This window comes from Hippocampus zosterae, chromosome 16 (genome assembly GCF_025434085.1).
Source record: "Hippocampus zosterae strain Florida chromosome 16, ASM2543408v3, whole genome shotgun sequence".
Classification (NCBI taxonomy): domain Eukaryota; kingdom Metazoa; phylum Chordata; class Actinopteri; order Syngnathiformes; family Syngnathidae; genus Hippocampus; species Hippocampus zosterae.
In genome coordinates this window covers 11619384-11634578 of record NC_067466.1, presented here as the reverse complement: position 1 = coordinate 11634578, position 15195 = coordinate 11619384, and the positions used below count along the sequence as shown (strand labels likewise).

At 43.7% G+C, this 15195-nt stretch overlaps 1 protein-coding gene across 12 annotated transcripts in view; it reads right to left on the bottom strand.

Moving 5' to 3' along the window:
* Positions 1-15195, bottom strand: part of LOC127588050 (sorting nexin-19-like) — a 38941-nt gene that overhangs the window by 23613 nt on the left and 133 nt on the right. For 4 of the 12 annotated variants that reach the window (XM_052046554.1, XM_052046553.1, XM_052046556.1 and 1 more), the window contains exons 2-15: positions 14093-14203; positions 13946-14008; positions 12210-13688; positions 11986-12124; positions 11787-11887; positions 11245-11364; positions 10994-11112; positions 10756-10846; positions 10511-10658; positions 10195-10318; positions 9050-9234; positions 8859-8946; positions 8389-8577; positions 2139-2259 (exon numbers count right to left, since the gene is read on the bottom strand). In XM_052046554.1, the coding sequence (XP_051902514.1) occupies positions 8463-8577; positions 8859-8946; positions 9050-9234; positions 10195-10318; positions 10511-10658; positions 10756-10846; positions 10994-11112; positions 11245-11364; positions 11787-11887; positions 11986-12124; positions 12210-13688; positions 13946-14008; positions 14093-14203 (2883 nt within the window). In that variant the 3' untranslated portion in view covers positions 2139-2259; positions 8389-8462. Of the gene's footprint in view, positions 1-2138; positions 2260-7203; positions 8578-8858; positions 8947-9049; positions 9235-9586; positions 9645-10194; positions 10319-10510; positions 10659-10755; positions 10847-10993; positions 11113-11244; positions 11365-11786; positions 11888-11985; positions 12125-12209; positions 13689-13945; positions 14204-14379; positions 15137-15195 lie in introns of those variants that run through there. The other 8 variants (XM_052046559.1, XM_052046558.1, XM_052046562.1 and 5 more) reach the window with 8 other exon arrangements.

Sequence of the window (15195 nt, the reverse complement as noted above, 5' to 3'; positions counted from 1 at the left end):
CAGTGAGGTTTTCCAGTTCCTTTTGGTTATGAGTGATTTGCATCTCTTCTCGTGTTCACGGCCTTCACCTTTGGACGTTCTTGCTCATATCATGAACCGGTGTTTTTCACCGGTTCATGATATGACTTCTGTTGTCGGCTGTTCTCTTTGGTCTCCACGTTTGACGTCTGTTTGACTTACGACAAGCCGTGTCTTGATTGTCCGGGACATTCCGAATGATTCGATTAGTTATGGTTTTGACTGGTTTTCCATCTTCTCCGAGCCACACGATGGCTTGTTCTGCCTCACATAAGTCTCTTGTTTGAATGCCAGTGACACCTCTTGTCGAAATATCATCAAGTCCAAGCAAAATCCAAATCTGATCACCATCTCAAATGGTGTTCGGGGAGTTGCGTCTTCAACATTCGCACCGGTCCCCTTTCGGGGTCTTGCCAGTTAATCCCCTGACTCATGTTGTGCAGCTCAGCCATGTTTTTCAGGCCCCGTGTTCTTGGAGGCCGACTCGCAGGCCAGCTGTAATGGAGTCACATCACAGCGGCCCATTTCCAAAGCTTGGCAGTAAAAAAAGAGCCATCAAAGCACAAAACACACACATTGAGTTCCAGAAAGAGTTCCAGCATCTCCGATAAACCCCAACTGGCTCTTTGCCGTCCGCAGCTTTCACCCCTGGAAAGCAAAACCAAATGTTCTGCGGGGACAGAACATTTTGGACAGAAGACATCTTCTCGGGATGATTCATCTGCTCTTTACTTTTCAAACCTGGCTGCTCCAATCCGCCTTGCTACACGTCAATATCAGTAAGGAACGCTTCAATCTTCGAGGATCTATTTGTATGATACGAGTTGAGCAAGGATGAGGCGCAAGCAGCCTTTTGGATCAAAGTTGTTTCTTCTGAACATAACCATGATGATGAACAGTTTTGACTGGCACAATGCTGCAAACGACAAGCACAATAAGAATAACACGGCTCGATGAGTGCCTCTCGCAATGCGGAACCGAAATGAACATTTTCTTTGTGGAGGCAGAATCGAATTGTATCTCATCGCGTTCTGTACGTAGCATTTATGTGGCCGTGTGTCTAATTGCGTCGAATGACTTAGATGCAACGTGTTCATTCGCATCTGCAGCTGACGCAAGGGCAATACGTCGTTTTGGTCGGGATCCACAGAAAAACAGAGCCACCATTGTAAATGGAAATTGGTAATGGCCATAATGGATTTAAATGAGTCACTAGAGCTCATTCTAAACCAGGTGCTTTTTTTTTTATCAACATGGGCCAATTATGCGGCTTTACATCCGTCTTTAATGGTTGATTCTGTTTCGCGCTTTAATGGCTGCAAAATGTTATGCACAAGGTGTCTGCTCCTGGCTCCAGGGTGTACTTCCAGTTCTCGCAAAAGAACAGGTTCCAGCCCAGACCTTTATGAGGACAAGCGGTATAGAATATGGATATTTTCTTTTCTTTTTTTGTGCGCACGGTTTGTTAAGACAGAGATGAAAAAAAAAAAGTTCAAATTCTTCAAACCTAGCACGACACTTCTGACTGAGTGTTACAGCTTGACAACTATCGTCCTCATCTGCACCTTCAAAGTTCACCAGGTCACCCTCTGGCCCAAAACTCCACCTTCCTCACAAGCGAGAGAGGAAAATTCCCGCCGGTGTGAGATATTGCAGTGAGGAGGCCCACTGTGTGAAAGAGGAGCGCTTACGTTTCTCATACGGTACCCGGCAAACATTCACTCATCGAAGGATTACCGCTGATTCGTCAAAGTCAGACTTGGCCCAGCCTGAGAATCATCTGCTACCCCAAAGTATTCCATTTTCGTCATGACCAATACAAGATCGGACTGCAGAGTGCCAACCACGTAACCGCCAAGGGCGAACAAGACGTAACAGAAGGACTCGAGATGACAGCAAATGGATGAGCTTTATAAGTGAGGAATGTTGACGGACAGAAACCGACATGCAGGAATAATTTGTACCACAGCCCCGTCGGAGAGGCACGGTTCTCATGAAACAAAATGCTTCTTAAATCTTCCGTGACAAAGTCTGTGTGCCCAAAACTGGATGTCCTTATGGGAATCCAAAATATGGGAATCATTAAAATCATAGATTAAGAGTCTTGAATATGTTAATACCTCTCGTCCATGTCAGCGCCTCCCACCGAGAGATCCATTTGACGAATGAAGAAGCATACGTCCTTGGATCAGTCCTTTACAGAATGCCAGGCAAAAAAACTCTTCTGACAGAGAACATGAACTAAAGAGGGCAAAAAACAATGAGGATGCAGTTAAAAGTTAAATGACCATCGTTTTTATTCTTTACTCTCTTCTTTGTTTTTTACAGTATGCAAAACTGTCATTTATTGCGCAATAATCTAATAATAACATGTATTTGTTACAATTGTTTGATGCATTTTTATGCTTTAGAAAACATTTATGTCTGAATTCGGGGGTGGGGGACGGGCTTGGAACGAATTAGGGCATTTACATGGAAAACGCGTCTCGACTTACAACATTTTCTCGTTAAGAAATTTCTTCCGGAACAAATTCATTTCGTAAGCAGAGGTACCACTGTATATAATTTCTGAAGGTTAAATGACCAAGTTGCCCGAGTTCTTTCGAAACCGGAGCGGCTGAAAATGGAAGATATATTGGAAAGTAAAACCCATAAACATTTTGAGGAACTCGAGATACTGTTTAGTCGGTCACTTTTCTCTCAAGCACAACATGTCTGTCAAAATAGAGATTTAATACCATCAGTCTCTGACGCATGTTCCCATTGTGCATACTAACGATACAATATTTACAGCAGAACGTCAAGCCACCCGCCCTCATCTGTTCCAAGATTCTTCTCTCGACCGTGTGAAGTCGCGGGCCTGCCTGAGATGTCTGTCATCCCCTGACTGCAAGAGAACTGATCAAAGGCCAAACCGTCATTCACATAGCGCCCTTTCTACTTTGAGAAGCACTTGACTTTCACCAGATGCCAAGGATTTGCCAGGGATTTGCCCGCAACACGTAGGAGGGTTCCCACCATATGAGCGCATGCTTGGCCTTCTGTTCCCAGCTTTTGTTCCCGGGGAGCGCAAAAGTACTCACTGTAACTGCAACTCCAATACTATGAGTAAAATCAAAGAAAAGGAGACTGACGGACTCTAAAATGTACTTGAGTAAATAAGTAAAAGTGGCAAAAAGAGCAAGCGAGACCCAATTGCAAGATTTGAGACGCGGATCAGTTCATAAAAAAACTCTTCATGTTACCCGACACCTATTATAGTTTAAGACCTAGCTAGCATTGTCTTTTATGCAAACATGTACCCATAGCATTGCTAACAGTGCTAACAAAAACAAATGCTACATTTCCAAATCAAAAAATGAAAAATACCTATTACTTGTCAGTGTTTTTAAATTAAACAAACAAAAGCTAATTTAAATACATTTGCCATGAATCTCAACATGCAGATCTGTTTTCAAATGTAGGCCGTCGATGTAAATCGTCGTCAGAAAAACAATACGGATGCCAGAAGAATTGATTTAATTATAGTCATGAAGTCACCAAACCACCACACTTACTTTGAGACGAATATGTACTTATTTTGACATCCTGTTTTATGATGAATTAACTGCTCCTGGCAAATGCCCCCTTAAGTGTCACATTCTCAGTTCGGAACAATGAGATGGCGAAAGTCAGCCCCGTTCCAGGATGTGTTTTTCTTTTTTAAAAGATTGTATTCATCTGAAAGCTCTGTAATTGTCCGCACATTGATATTGTTCTTACAAAGTATTTCAACACTACGAGTCTTTTTCGAAGGTTGCGCTAATGAAATTTATAAACAGGAAAAGTGCAAAGCTTTTTGTCAAGCACACACGATGATATGTATAAAGGTTGCTCATATATTCCAAACTCCCTCTTAATTTCTGCGTTTGCAAGATGCGTACAAACTGCTCTTAAAAAACACTCTAAAAGTCGATGATCAAGTTCAAGATGTTTAGTCTTTTGGGCACGAAAGCAAAGCCCCCCCCCCACCCCCCCCCCCCCCCCACACACACACCCTCTGCTGACACGTGCCTCTATCCTGACCCGGCTTGTCAGCTAGCACGCTGCGAGCAGTGTTTTACGATGAAAACTCCAGCGCCAAGTTTCCCAACACCTGTAAATAAATCTTGCCTCTACACCAGGCATTACATAACCCCGCGGCGCTTTGCTGAAACCAAACACACAAACAAAAGCGGAGGCCTGAAACAGGGGTCAAGGGTCAACTCATCATTGCCACGCATAGGCACTGCCGTATATAACTCAAGGTAATGTCGATTAACCTCTGAAGACATCACAGATATTTTTTTTTCAGTATAATATGATGGTTTAAAAAAAACTGTACTAAATGACAAAGGAACGACTCACACACAACATTAATGTCGAATGACATGGGCTGGATATTTCCAGTGTTTGTCACTGGGACAGGCGACTTTTGGTCAATTTGGGAAACCTGATCTTGTTTTTGGCCCGCCGCAGCAGCCGGTTCTGCGTAGTGGGCATTTGTGGTGTTTGCAAGTAATTCCGGCCATCCTAGCGTGCGGCCAGATGATTGCCAACCCTCCTGCCACTTTGAAAGTTGTTCAAAATCCTGCGGAAGCCGGACTTTTTTTCACTTCACTTCCCAAAGTAGCGTATTCAGAAATAGAACATCAATTAAGTTCAACTTCATTCAGCTTCGTTGCTTCAGTGGCTCTTTCGGTGTGATCAAATTTGGCAGCGAAAATTGAAATCCTGCGCTAATAAATGAACAAAACAAATGAACACTTAGCTGAAAGTTTTATTGTATGTTTACATTAAATCATTTTTTTTAATTTTTTTTTTACCCAGAATCAAAAGTACATCGTTTTCACTTTGAGATCTAGACATAAATACTATGTGCCCTTCAAATGAAAAGGAGCGCCAAGCCCTTCGTTACCTCGCTTATTTTGCAGCGAAAAAGTTGATAAGAAAACATTAAGAAAAACAAAATGGCGTTGGTGACGTGAACCCATAAAATCATAACCTCATCCGAAGACTATGCGTTTCTAATCACCGGGAACATGGTATGATGTTTTTCTCCTTTTGTTTTTCTTTGGTTCAATTCTGCTGAGACGCCGAGCGAATTCCATAAAACGTGATGTTTTAGAAAATCCCCTTTTGTAAAGCCAAGGCTTGATGCAACCGTATTGCACAGAGAGATTCAGCGAAAGGATGACTTGGATGCAGCTCAGGAGCAGCACCCAAGATCTCCTCTTTCTTCATCATCCGTTCTTTTTGCTTGCAGTTATATGCTTGTAATGACACACATGATCTTGGAACACCTGCTCATTATGACCATCGGAGGTGGAAATCCCCTTGGCCGCCATAAAAGCTTCTATTTTCTTGGAAAGATGTCCTACGAACTTTTGGAGTGTGCCTGTGGGAATTTCTGTCCATACATCAAGCGGAACGTTTGTTACATCAAATAGTCAGTGATGAATATATTACAAAGCCAATTCCAATGAATTTGGAATGTTGTGTTAAACATAAAGAAAACCAAAAAAAGAATGCAAAGATTTGAAAAATCATTCGCGACCAAAATTTAATTCAATCGACTACAAATACAAAATTGTTCATGTGCAAACTGATTAACTTTATAGTTTTAAGCAAATAATGATTACTTCGAAATGTTGTGGCCGTGACACATCCCCAAAAAACCTGAGTCAGGGTCATGTTTACCACTGTCTTACATCATCTTGACGATATTCAAGAAACATTTTGGAACTGAGGAGGAAGCTTTTCTTTGCCATTCTTGTTTGATGTCAGCTGTTCAACAGTACCGAGGTCTCCATTGTTATGTCATGAGTCCACACGTTTTCAATGGGAAACTGGTCTGGACTGCAGACAGGCCAATCTGGTACCTGCACTCTTACCACGGAGCCTCGCAGTGCAGAATGTGGTGCAATCCAACAGATGCAATCCAATACAAATACAATACATCTTTATTGATACAGCGCTTTTGACAACAGCTGAGAACGGTCCGGATGGTTCTTTTCCTCTTTGGCCCGCAGGATGCGACACGTCTACAATTTCCCAAAACAATTTGAAAATGTGGATTCGTCAAACCACAGAACATTTTTCCACTTTGCATCAGTCCCATCTTCGATGAGCCCAAAGAAGCTGGCGGCGTTTCCCGGTGTGGTTGATAAATGGCTTTTGGAGTTTTAAGTTGCACATACGGGATGTAGCGCCGAACCGTATTGACTGACATTGGTTTTCTTAAGTGTTCCTGAACCTTTGTGGTCATATCCTTGACGTCGGTTTTTAGATGCGGTGCCGCCGGAGGGATTGAAGGTCACAGGCATTGAATGTTGGTTTTTCACCTTGCTGCTTATATTTCTCCCAGATTCTCTGAACCTCTTGATATTATGGATTGCAGATGATGGGATCCCCAAACTCCTTGCAATTGTATGCTGAGGCGCATTGTCCTTCAACTGTTTGACTATTTTCTCACGCAGTTGTTCACAAAGAGGTGAAGCTCTTTTTCTACCCACGTCCTCCCGTTTAGCCTGTCCACCTGTGGGAGGTTCCAAACAGGTGTTTGATGAGCATTCCACCCCCCCCCCCCCACCTCTCCCAGCTTTTTTTGGAACGTGTTGCAGCCATAAAATTGTAAGTTAAATAATATTTGCTAAAAACAACCCAGGTTGGACATGAAATATCTCGTCTTTGTAGTGACTAAATATAGGCTGAACATGATTTGCTGCTCGTAGTATTCTATTTGTATCCTGTCCCAACTTTCCTTGGAACAGGATTTGTAATAGTAAAACAACTTCTAATCATCAGTATCGTCACAGAAGAGGTCCAAACTAGACGCAGCATAACAAATAGACTGAAATATTTCCCCAAGTGGCTACGCCCATTTTATGAAAATGTACCTCCTACGAAAGAGTGAGAAATGTTTGAGATGCTCCGAGGGAATTTGTGAGCTCATTTCTATTTTACAGCCAACTGATTTATTTATTTATTGGGCTTTTTTGTTGCTGTGCAAACAGTATGCAGACCGTAATGGATTTTGTGTCCTGGATGCCCTCACGTGTGAATAGTGTGTAATGCTCTAACAATTACTGTCAATGTAAAAGGGGCATTGTTACACCGTCTCGTGGTTTGTATGAATCGCACGAGTGACAAAGAACAGTTTTGTGTTTTGTTTTTTTAATATGATGAAAACTTCATCAAAGTGGTCGTCTGGGGAAAAAGGTGACAAGATCACAAGAAGACGACAACGCCGCCTGGATCAGGCATTGATTTTGTTTGATCAAAACAACGCTTGACTCTTTCAACTCCTTTTCACACATGCGTTTTTACCCCGTTTGCCAAATCGTAATTTTTATAATCATATTCATGTATTTTCTTTTACACCACAAAAATCATTCATTCCAACCGGCTTGCACAACTTCAATGCTTTTGCTACGCAGCGGATTTTGCTTTCAAACCAACTGGTCAGTATTACAAAATGATTCACAACATTCAGCAGCTGTGAACAATATTTTGTGCTCAATAAAACTGCGCTTCATTCCAAATGCAAATTTGGCCGGGAATTGAAATGAATAACTGAATGGACCTCATCGTATTGAAAGAATAAATGACTGACCGCAAATTATTGCTCAACATTTGGGGGAATGAATGAAATTGTAGGCATTGACACAAATCGCACAAATCAACCAAGAACTCTTCTCGATCAGTGACAAGAGTGGGGCAGAATACGACATTCACAATAACTCTCAGTGCAGTTATCTCCCATTGCAAACCACAATAACAAACATCTTGCCCACCAAGATTACTTCACTCAACTCAAATTGGACAAAATCCAGCATAGCAGTAAACTCTCACCACATAATATTCACAATGTTTAGATATTCTAGTAAGCCTGAGATAACTGAGGTGCTTGTTTCATTCTGATTTGGTAATACACTATGGTGCGCCATCTTTGCTTATTTTTGACATCACGTTGTATTTTTATGGCTTTTATAGATGCAACAGTATCCAGGTAAGTGTTGATATTTATGTTTTTCTTTGAAATCTTTTCAAATTAGGGGGAATATTTTATGAAAGATCACTCCTGCTTTGGGGTCACGTATGCCGGATGGCACAAAGGGTTCAAACAGAGATTTTCACCAGTGTACCGAATGTTGGCCAATTAAAAAAAAAAAACATTAAAAACCCATAGCTGGTATCAAAAGCTGTTTTCTGTTGTCACATGAGTAACACAATTTATCTGAACTTGAAAATGAGATGAGAAGAGGTCTGTGTTGACCTAAAACGTACGATTCGCGGATACAAGAATCAAGTGAGTCCTTCTGTGCCGTTGCATCGCGTGGCTTAACTCACACAGTCGGGGTATGAATCCATCATGTCGGCGTGGACTTCCAGCCGTGAGACAGCTGCTGGTGAAAATATGGCCGTCAGGTGGGACTATCTTTGCAGAGACTCTGCAGAAGACGCCTCTGGAAAGAATCATCGCTCGACTCTGGTATCAGAAATCCCAGCAGCAAGTCGCAGATACAGTAAACTAGGTGCCTGGACACAGTCATACAAACATGAGAGACAATGAAGAAATACAACTTTTACTTTTAAATGCGACACCTGATGAGATGATGTTGTCCATGAAAATTGTTTTTTCCCCCCCTCATCATCGCCACTGATTAATTGACTATATCAAGTTTCCTATATTTGCTTTCATACAAGTCATCTTTATTCAGTTTATTTAGTCCTAAAATCGGAGGTTCCGCTGTATATGGAAAAAAAAGCATTTCACGGCACCATCGAGTCAGAAAGCAACGAAATGCTTGACGACTCACTTGTTAATGTGGTGGTCCTGTAAAGACTCCAGCACGGTTTCCAAGCTCAGTCTGTACTTATCGCTGCCTAACATGTCTGTGACGAGCTCTGCGGCCACACAAACGTCAACACAAACCAGACAGAATAGGTCAAACGAAACATGTCAGGAATTCGGTGAGCTGCAACGTGCATCTAGAAAGCCGCAGCAAACCCGGAAGTAGCTGCAGGAGACATTCCAGGCATCGCTCCTTGGTCTCCTCTCTCTCTGCGGCGCTGCGCTCCGGCTGCGGTTGGGCGGGCAGAGTGCCTCCGGGCCACACGGCCTCCTGCAGCACTTGGAGGTAAATGACCCAACAGGGGGCGCTGGTCAGGTGGGCCACTCCCACATCCATCCACCTGGGGTAAGAATCGGTAGGATACCGGAGTCACGTTTGCCCGATATCTGCTTAGAATACAGGTGCGACACCGTTAAGCCGTGCGTGCAAAGTGATGCAACACAAGCGAGCGTGTTTACGAAGGTTAAAAGACAACAGCAGCTTGAATTACTTAAGTGACCCACTCAGCAAGGCAGTGACGTTAATGACGGCAGAACACTGGAGCCGAAACAAAGGCGGTTCCCAGACACATTGTGGTAAAACAAGGCTAGTATTAATCATAGACATGCCTTGGTTGAAATCTGAATTTCCAATTTGGCATTCACATTGTATTTTGGAAAAAACTAACACACACACACAAAAAAAAACAATGCCTTGAAAGTTCTCTCTTTTAATCCTCCTTCCTACCAAAAAAGCCCAAAGGAGGTTCATCTGTGGAAAGAAAACATTCAAGTTTTTGCAATGTTCGTAGCAACAATGCACAGTTTATAAAAAAAGAAAAATAGCACTGCAGGGTTGGACGTTAACGGTGGCCCGATGGTCTGTGGCCAGTTTGCCACTCAATCCGACCAGTAAGAATGCCGAAGTCACAGCCAACAAAAATGGCCCAAAAGAACATTTTTTGTTGTTTTTTTTTGTTTCGGATTGATCAACCCAGGGGAACCAAGATATTGTCATGACGCAAGGCAAACAAAAAGAGGCATTTATGACGGGTGTGCAAAGGGAGGAGCCACTGGGGCAGGAGATGATCATAACAATAAATAGATCATCAAACATCAAATTGTGTTGATGCCTTTAGCTTTCATTCAATGAATTTAGCCATCCGTCCATTTTCTAATCATACAATTCATTGATGGAATAAAAATAAAACGCTTCGGGATGAATGCGGTCAGTGAAAGCTGCTATTCATGAGCAAATAAATAAATAAAAATGCATGTTGTTTAAATGGGAACAGAAGAGTTCTGGAACATTTAAGTCCAACCTCTCGATAAAAGTGCCAAAGATTAGTCTGATGGCCTTCTGGATGTTCTCGGTGCACAGCCAACTCCATTGGTCCTTCATCAACAAACACAAAATGTTCAGCGCCACATCGGCAACAGCTGTGTCTGAAAGTCAAATAAAAAACAATACAATTAAATATATACACAGCAAGACGCGGCGACACTTTTGAAAGTGGGACTTGGAAGCAAATGCAAAATGTGGGGTTGTGCTGCTCTCAAGTGACGCGACACTGCGGTACAAAAGACAAGCGTGGATGTTGGAAAATTGACTCGTGGGTGAGAGGAGGCACGCCGTACCTGCACCTTGAGTTTTCCCAGAAGACTTCTTGTCCGCGGCCAAGGACTCCCTAAGCTTGGCTTGCTCTTTGCTTTGGGGCTCACATAAAAGTCTTTCCTGCTCCAGGACAAAGCTCTCCAATCTGGATAAGGACATGCAATTGAGCACCTAGAACGAATTGGGAGAAATGAAGACGCGTGTGATTCCAGTACCAATGCATTTACAGAATGACCTCCGTGTGATTGGACCCCGATGGAGAACTTACGGGGCTGCCTTCACTAAAGCAGTACGTCACTTTGGGATGTAAGTCGGCTATATTGAAAGATGGAGACACTTTGCTTGGGAACATGAGCCTCCTTGATACAGAGGAAAAGAAAAGCAAACTTTTTTTTAAACCTGAGAGAAATGTGAAGATTATCGAACAAGAAACACACAGAAGTAGACTATTCTTTTGTTTGATCAGAAATGTTTTGCGAAGCACCCGAAGTAAGGCAAAGTCTCACCTGTACTTTCTGCTGTCCAGTGTCCTCCCATCAGAGTCTCCCTCGAGGTCCTCTGTCGGACTCATGGCTTCGGGGTGAGGGAAGGCCGTCTTCAGTGTGTCCAAAGCATTTTCCATCATCTGCAGCAGCAGTCGTGACGGACAAAACCCCATTTTAGAAATAAAGGAATACATGTGGCGACGATATGTACGCCACCGCAAACCAAAACCGTCACAAGAATCTGGTCCACAGTACACAAAACGCCATGTCACCTTATCAATTCTTGACTTGACAAAAGGCCTTTTTCCAAAATATGTGCAAACCCCCGAGTTCAGAGACAGGAACTCCTGCATGTCTTCGCTCTTCGCCGTCTCGGGTATGCTGTTCAGTTGCTACAAAACAAAGACAAGCAATTAGAACGGCACGGATATGCCGGATGCTGATCCTAAGCCGCTGCTGGTCCCAAACCTGGATAACATACATTATTTGTATTGATTATTTATTGGCAATAAAGTCGTATTCAATTCAATAATTTGTAGGTTGCGCCAGGAAAGGCCCAAATGGGAATTTGTGTCTTCTTAAAAAAAGGTTGGTGAGGAGGGTCTTATTTTTAATAAGATTGATGATGTCGTAAGCCAATTCTTGGTCGTTCGTACCGATCTGGAGAGGTCGTTTTCAACCGCTTGTTTGAGCTAAAATCTTGCTGGGTCAAATCCTCAACCCAAGGCACCGAGTATGGGCTCAATCCCTTTTGAACCCAGTGCCGGTTCACCCAATTTGCGTTACTTTTAACACAACGGTGTTAAGAGCGTACCTTAAGAAACGTGTCCAGCTGGCCTTTCCGAGCTTCCACCTTATCGCCATCCGTGTTCCCAAAGGGAAGGTCAGGAAACATTTTCTTTGGACCTTTTACATCTGTAACACCAGACAGTTGCCGGGAATAGTCTCGGAATGTGTCAAGCTATTCGAAAACAACAGCAATAAACCCAGCGTGGTTTCCCTTCATTGCTCACTCTTCACAAACTTCTTCACTTCCGGGTTCTCCTCTAAACGTGTCTGCAAGTTGAGGAACTCGCTGTATCTGCGGTTGACCGAGTGACAGGTCGCAGGTTGCAAAAGGTCACCGCTTTCGTGGCACGTTGCCGTCTCAAACTGCAAAAAGACAAAAATGCCGCCTTTGGTGGATGACAAAGAAATAAATATTCATATTATAAGGTAATTGGATCCGTATTACTACCGTGATGGTGTAGAGAGTATAAGGATGCGTCCCGGTGCCACGCAGCTCCCTTGCACTGACCGTTCCCGCAATTTGCACATTTTGGATGCCCACCGATGCTTTGTTTGGAGGCTCAAAGTTGAAGGGGTTCAGGCAAAGCCTGCTTGACGGACCTGCTGGGGTTCTTTCTTGAGCAATATCTGCAGGCCAGTGTGAATCGACAGGCACGACCGCCTTCGGCTGCCCGAGATTTTTCAACGGGCCAAAGCAGCCAAAATCATCAGCGTCGTCTTTTAAGTTCATCGTGTTGCAGAAGTTGGCCGAGGGGCCGCATTCACACAAGCGTCCGCTGTTGTCATCGTCCGTGTCGGACTGCGTCAGGGAGTCCAGCGACAGCATCTTGGACTCTGCGAGGTGCGAATAGCGGCCAGATGTGAGGGAACAACAGTTGACTTCGCACGGTGCGAGCAGACCGGCCCGGCAATTCGCGGCTTTCCCGGAACAAGTCTCGAGGCTCAGCGTGCTGCACTGAGACGAATCCTCCTCACTCATCGGGCTGAACAACTCAGAGCGGCTCTCGCTTCCGAGGCTGGCTTGATCCGAAGATGACAGGCACGTGATCCACGAATCATGGAGGGCGCACCTGTACAGCGCCCCGTCCTGCGGTTTTCGGGACCTGGTGAAGACGTCGACAATGGTTTGATTGAGCCAGTCGGAATCAGAAACCCTGCTGATGAGCGGCAGAAGCACGTTGCAGGTGATAAGTTCGGTGACCATGTACCCCCCGGTCCTGGTTTCCATCTGAGGGTACGGGACAAGCACGTGTAGGACGAGGTTAACCAGAGCTCTGGCGTAGCTTAGCTCGGTGGCCGCATCGCTCACAGCCGGATGAGGGCTGTCGACTTGCTGGTAAAACTGCCAAAGGCTAACGTTCTCTCCCCGCGTCTCCAGCTGCATGTGTCTGGCTGTCATGTAGCTCTGCAGGTGGCCGCCATACAGCTCTAAAAGTCGTTGGACCAGAACTTTTCTGTCGACTCGCCTCGCGCGTTCCTTCAGCTCCATCACAGACTCCAGCATGGAACTGCGCACCGCGCGCTCAAATTCACCTTCCACCTCCGGCAGAAAAGTGCGATACCAGGAAGACACAAAATCCCGCACCGCTTTGTGGACGGCGCTGTGGATCTCGTGATTGAGTCTCCACTCGTGTTCGGCTGAACACTGAGGCAGAGTCGCGGAGGCGAGGGGCAAAAAATGCTCCAAGTGGAGGAGACTGTTGGCATCCAGAATGGCGCGCGAGCCAAGCCAACCTCCCAAAACAACCAGGAGACTAGTAAAGATGCAGAGGAGCCAGACGTTCACCAAGAGATGGAAGAGGACCAACCAGGCCAGCAGAGCGCCAAGGCCTAACAGTCGTCTCCGCTGGCCCAGAACCTCTGACAGGCGCCACTTACTAGAACTCTGGAATGACGGCATTCTCGCCAGCAGATGAGATGTTGCCTGCTAAGAAAATACATTTTTGATTAGTTTTCGTAAAACTTCAACTGCAGGATTCACGAATGACTTTTACTCCAGGTCAGAAAGGTAACTAATGATGCTTTAAACAGTTTCAATCACATTAGCATGATAACGAGACCTACTGTTGCCGCGACAACATCAATTACGTCACGAAAGACAGCGCTTGCCTTGTTTACTATTTCTCCTCACACAAGATGGTCCATAACGCATCGCTTTTTAATTTATAAACCAACCATACAAACCTGAAGCTCAAGGTTAATGACGATGTGGTGAAGGCAGTTGTCGCTTTGTGAATATCTTTCCTTCTAACGAGACACACGTTGCCTTCAATTTGGTACCACTGCTGCAAACTGATAAACCTTCACAAAAGTAGGGGGGAGGATAGGCACCTGAATGGCTGGAGCTTCATGTCTGGAACTCAGGCAATCCTCCTTGTGTTTTAATCCTCCAACAAAGATTATGAGGATCAGCCTGCAACTCGGTTTAGGTGTCCACTTTACCTGCCAGAGTAGAATTCTTCTTCTTATTCATTCTTTATAAAACAAAACAAAAACAGCATGACTGTGCTTTTCCAGAATTTAATGATTGTGAGGCCAACCACAGCATACAAGATTTTTTTTTTCTCTTTCAGTTTTGGCTTCAAATTAGACAGCGATACTACAAATGCAGCACGTACCTGTTCTCTATTTTGACCATTTGGAAGAGGCCACAGATATATTTTCAAGAGTCCTGTAATATTTATTGCATTAATTTAGAGGTTTTCCTCTCAGATTATTTTTAACTGAAATGATAATGATAATTGGCCAATTTATATATTGGAAATAATGGCGGAACCCCGGAATATATTGTCAAATATCTTTTTTTAATGTCGTTTGCATATTGTTGACACATATGACTGAAATAGAGTCAACCGGGAGCTCCACAAGCGTATGCGCCTATCCCGTTGATCGTAGTTAATTCAACAGTACCCTCTAGTGGACACAATTGTAACTGCAGTCCCCGTGTCGTTTTTAAATAAAAGCAATTGTCAGAATGAACGACTTCGCCCCTTATATGGAGGCCAAACAGTTCCGAAAAGGTTCGGCAAATAAGAATCACGAAGCAAAATTGACAGGCGCTGAGCAGCTAAAAGTACACGTGTTTCAACAGAATCAACCGACCACTTTATTAGGTACATTTATAAACAAATACAGTACACAGTTAGGAAGGAAGGACTCCACTTTACCTGTCAACTGGACATGTAGAATATCCGGCAAAATAAACCGCATTAAAAGTAGATTTATTTTATTTATTTTACACATATTTTTGGTTAGTTCATGTTAACGGCTTTATTTTAATCATGAAATGATTAAACGATTTAAAAATATACATCTGACACTTGTTTTAGATGACGTTATAGTGAAAAATAAAAATAAACACAAAGAATGTGACAAAACGAGTCTATTTGGTCGCATACCAGGAATGTAATGTAATCATCAACTGGTGGTTGTCG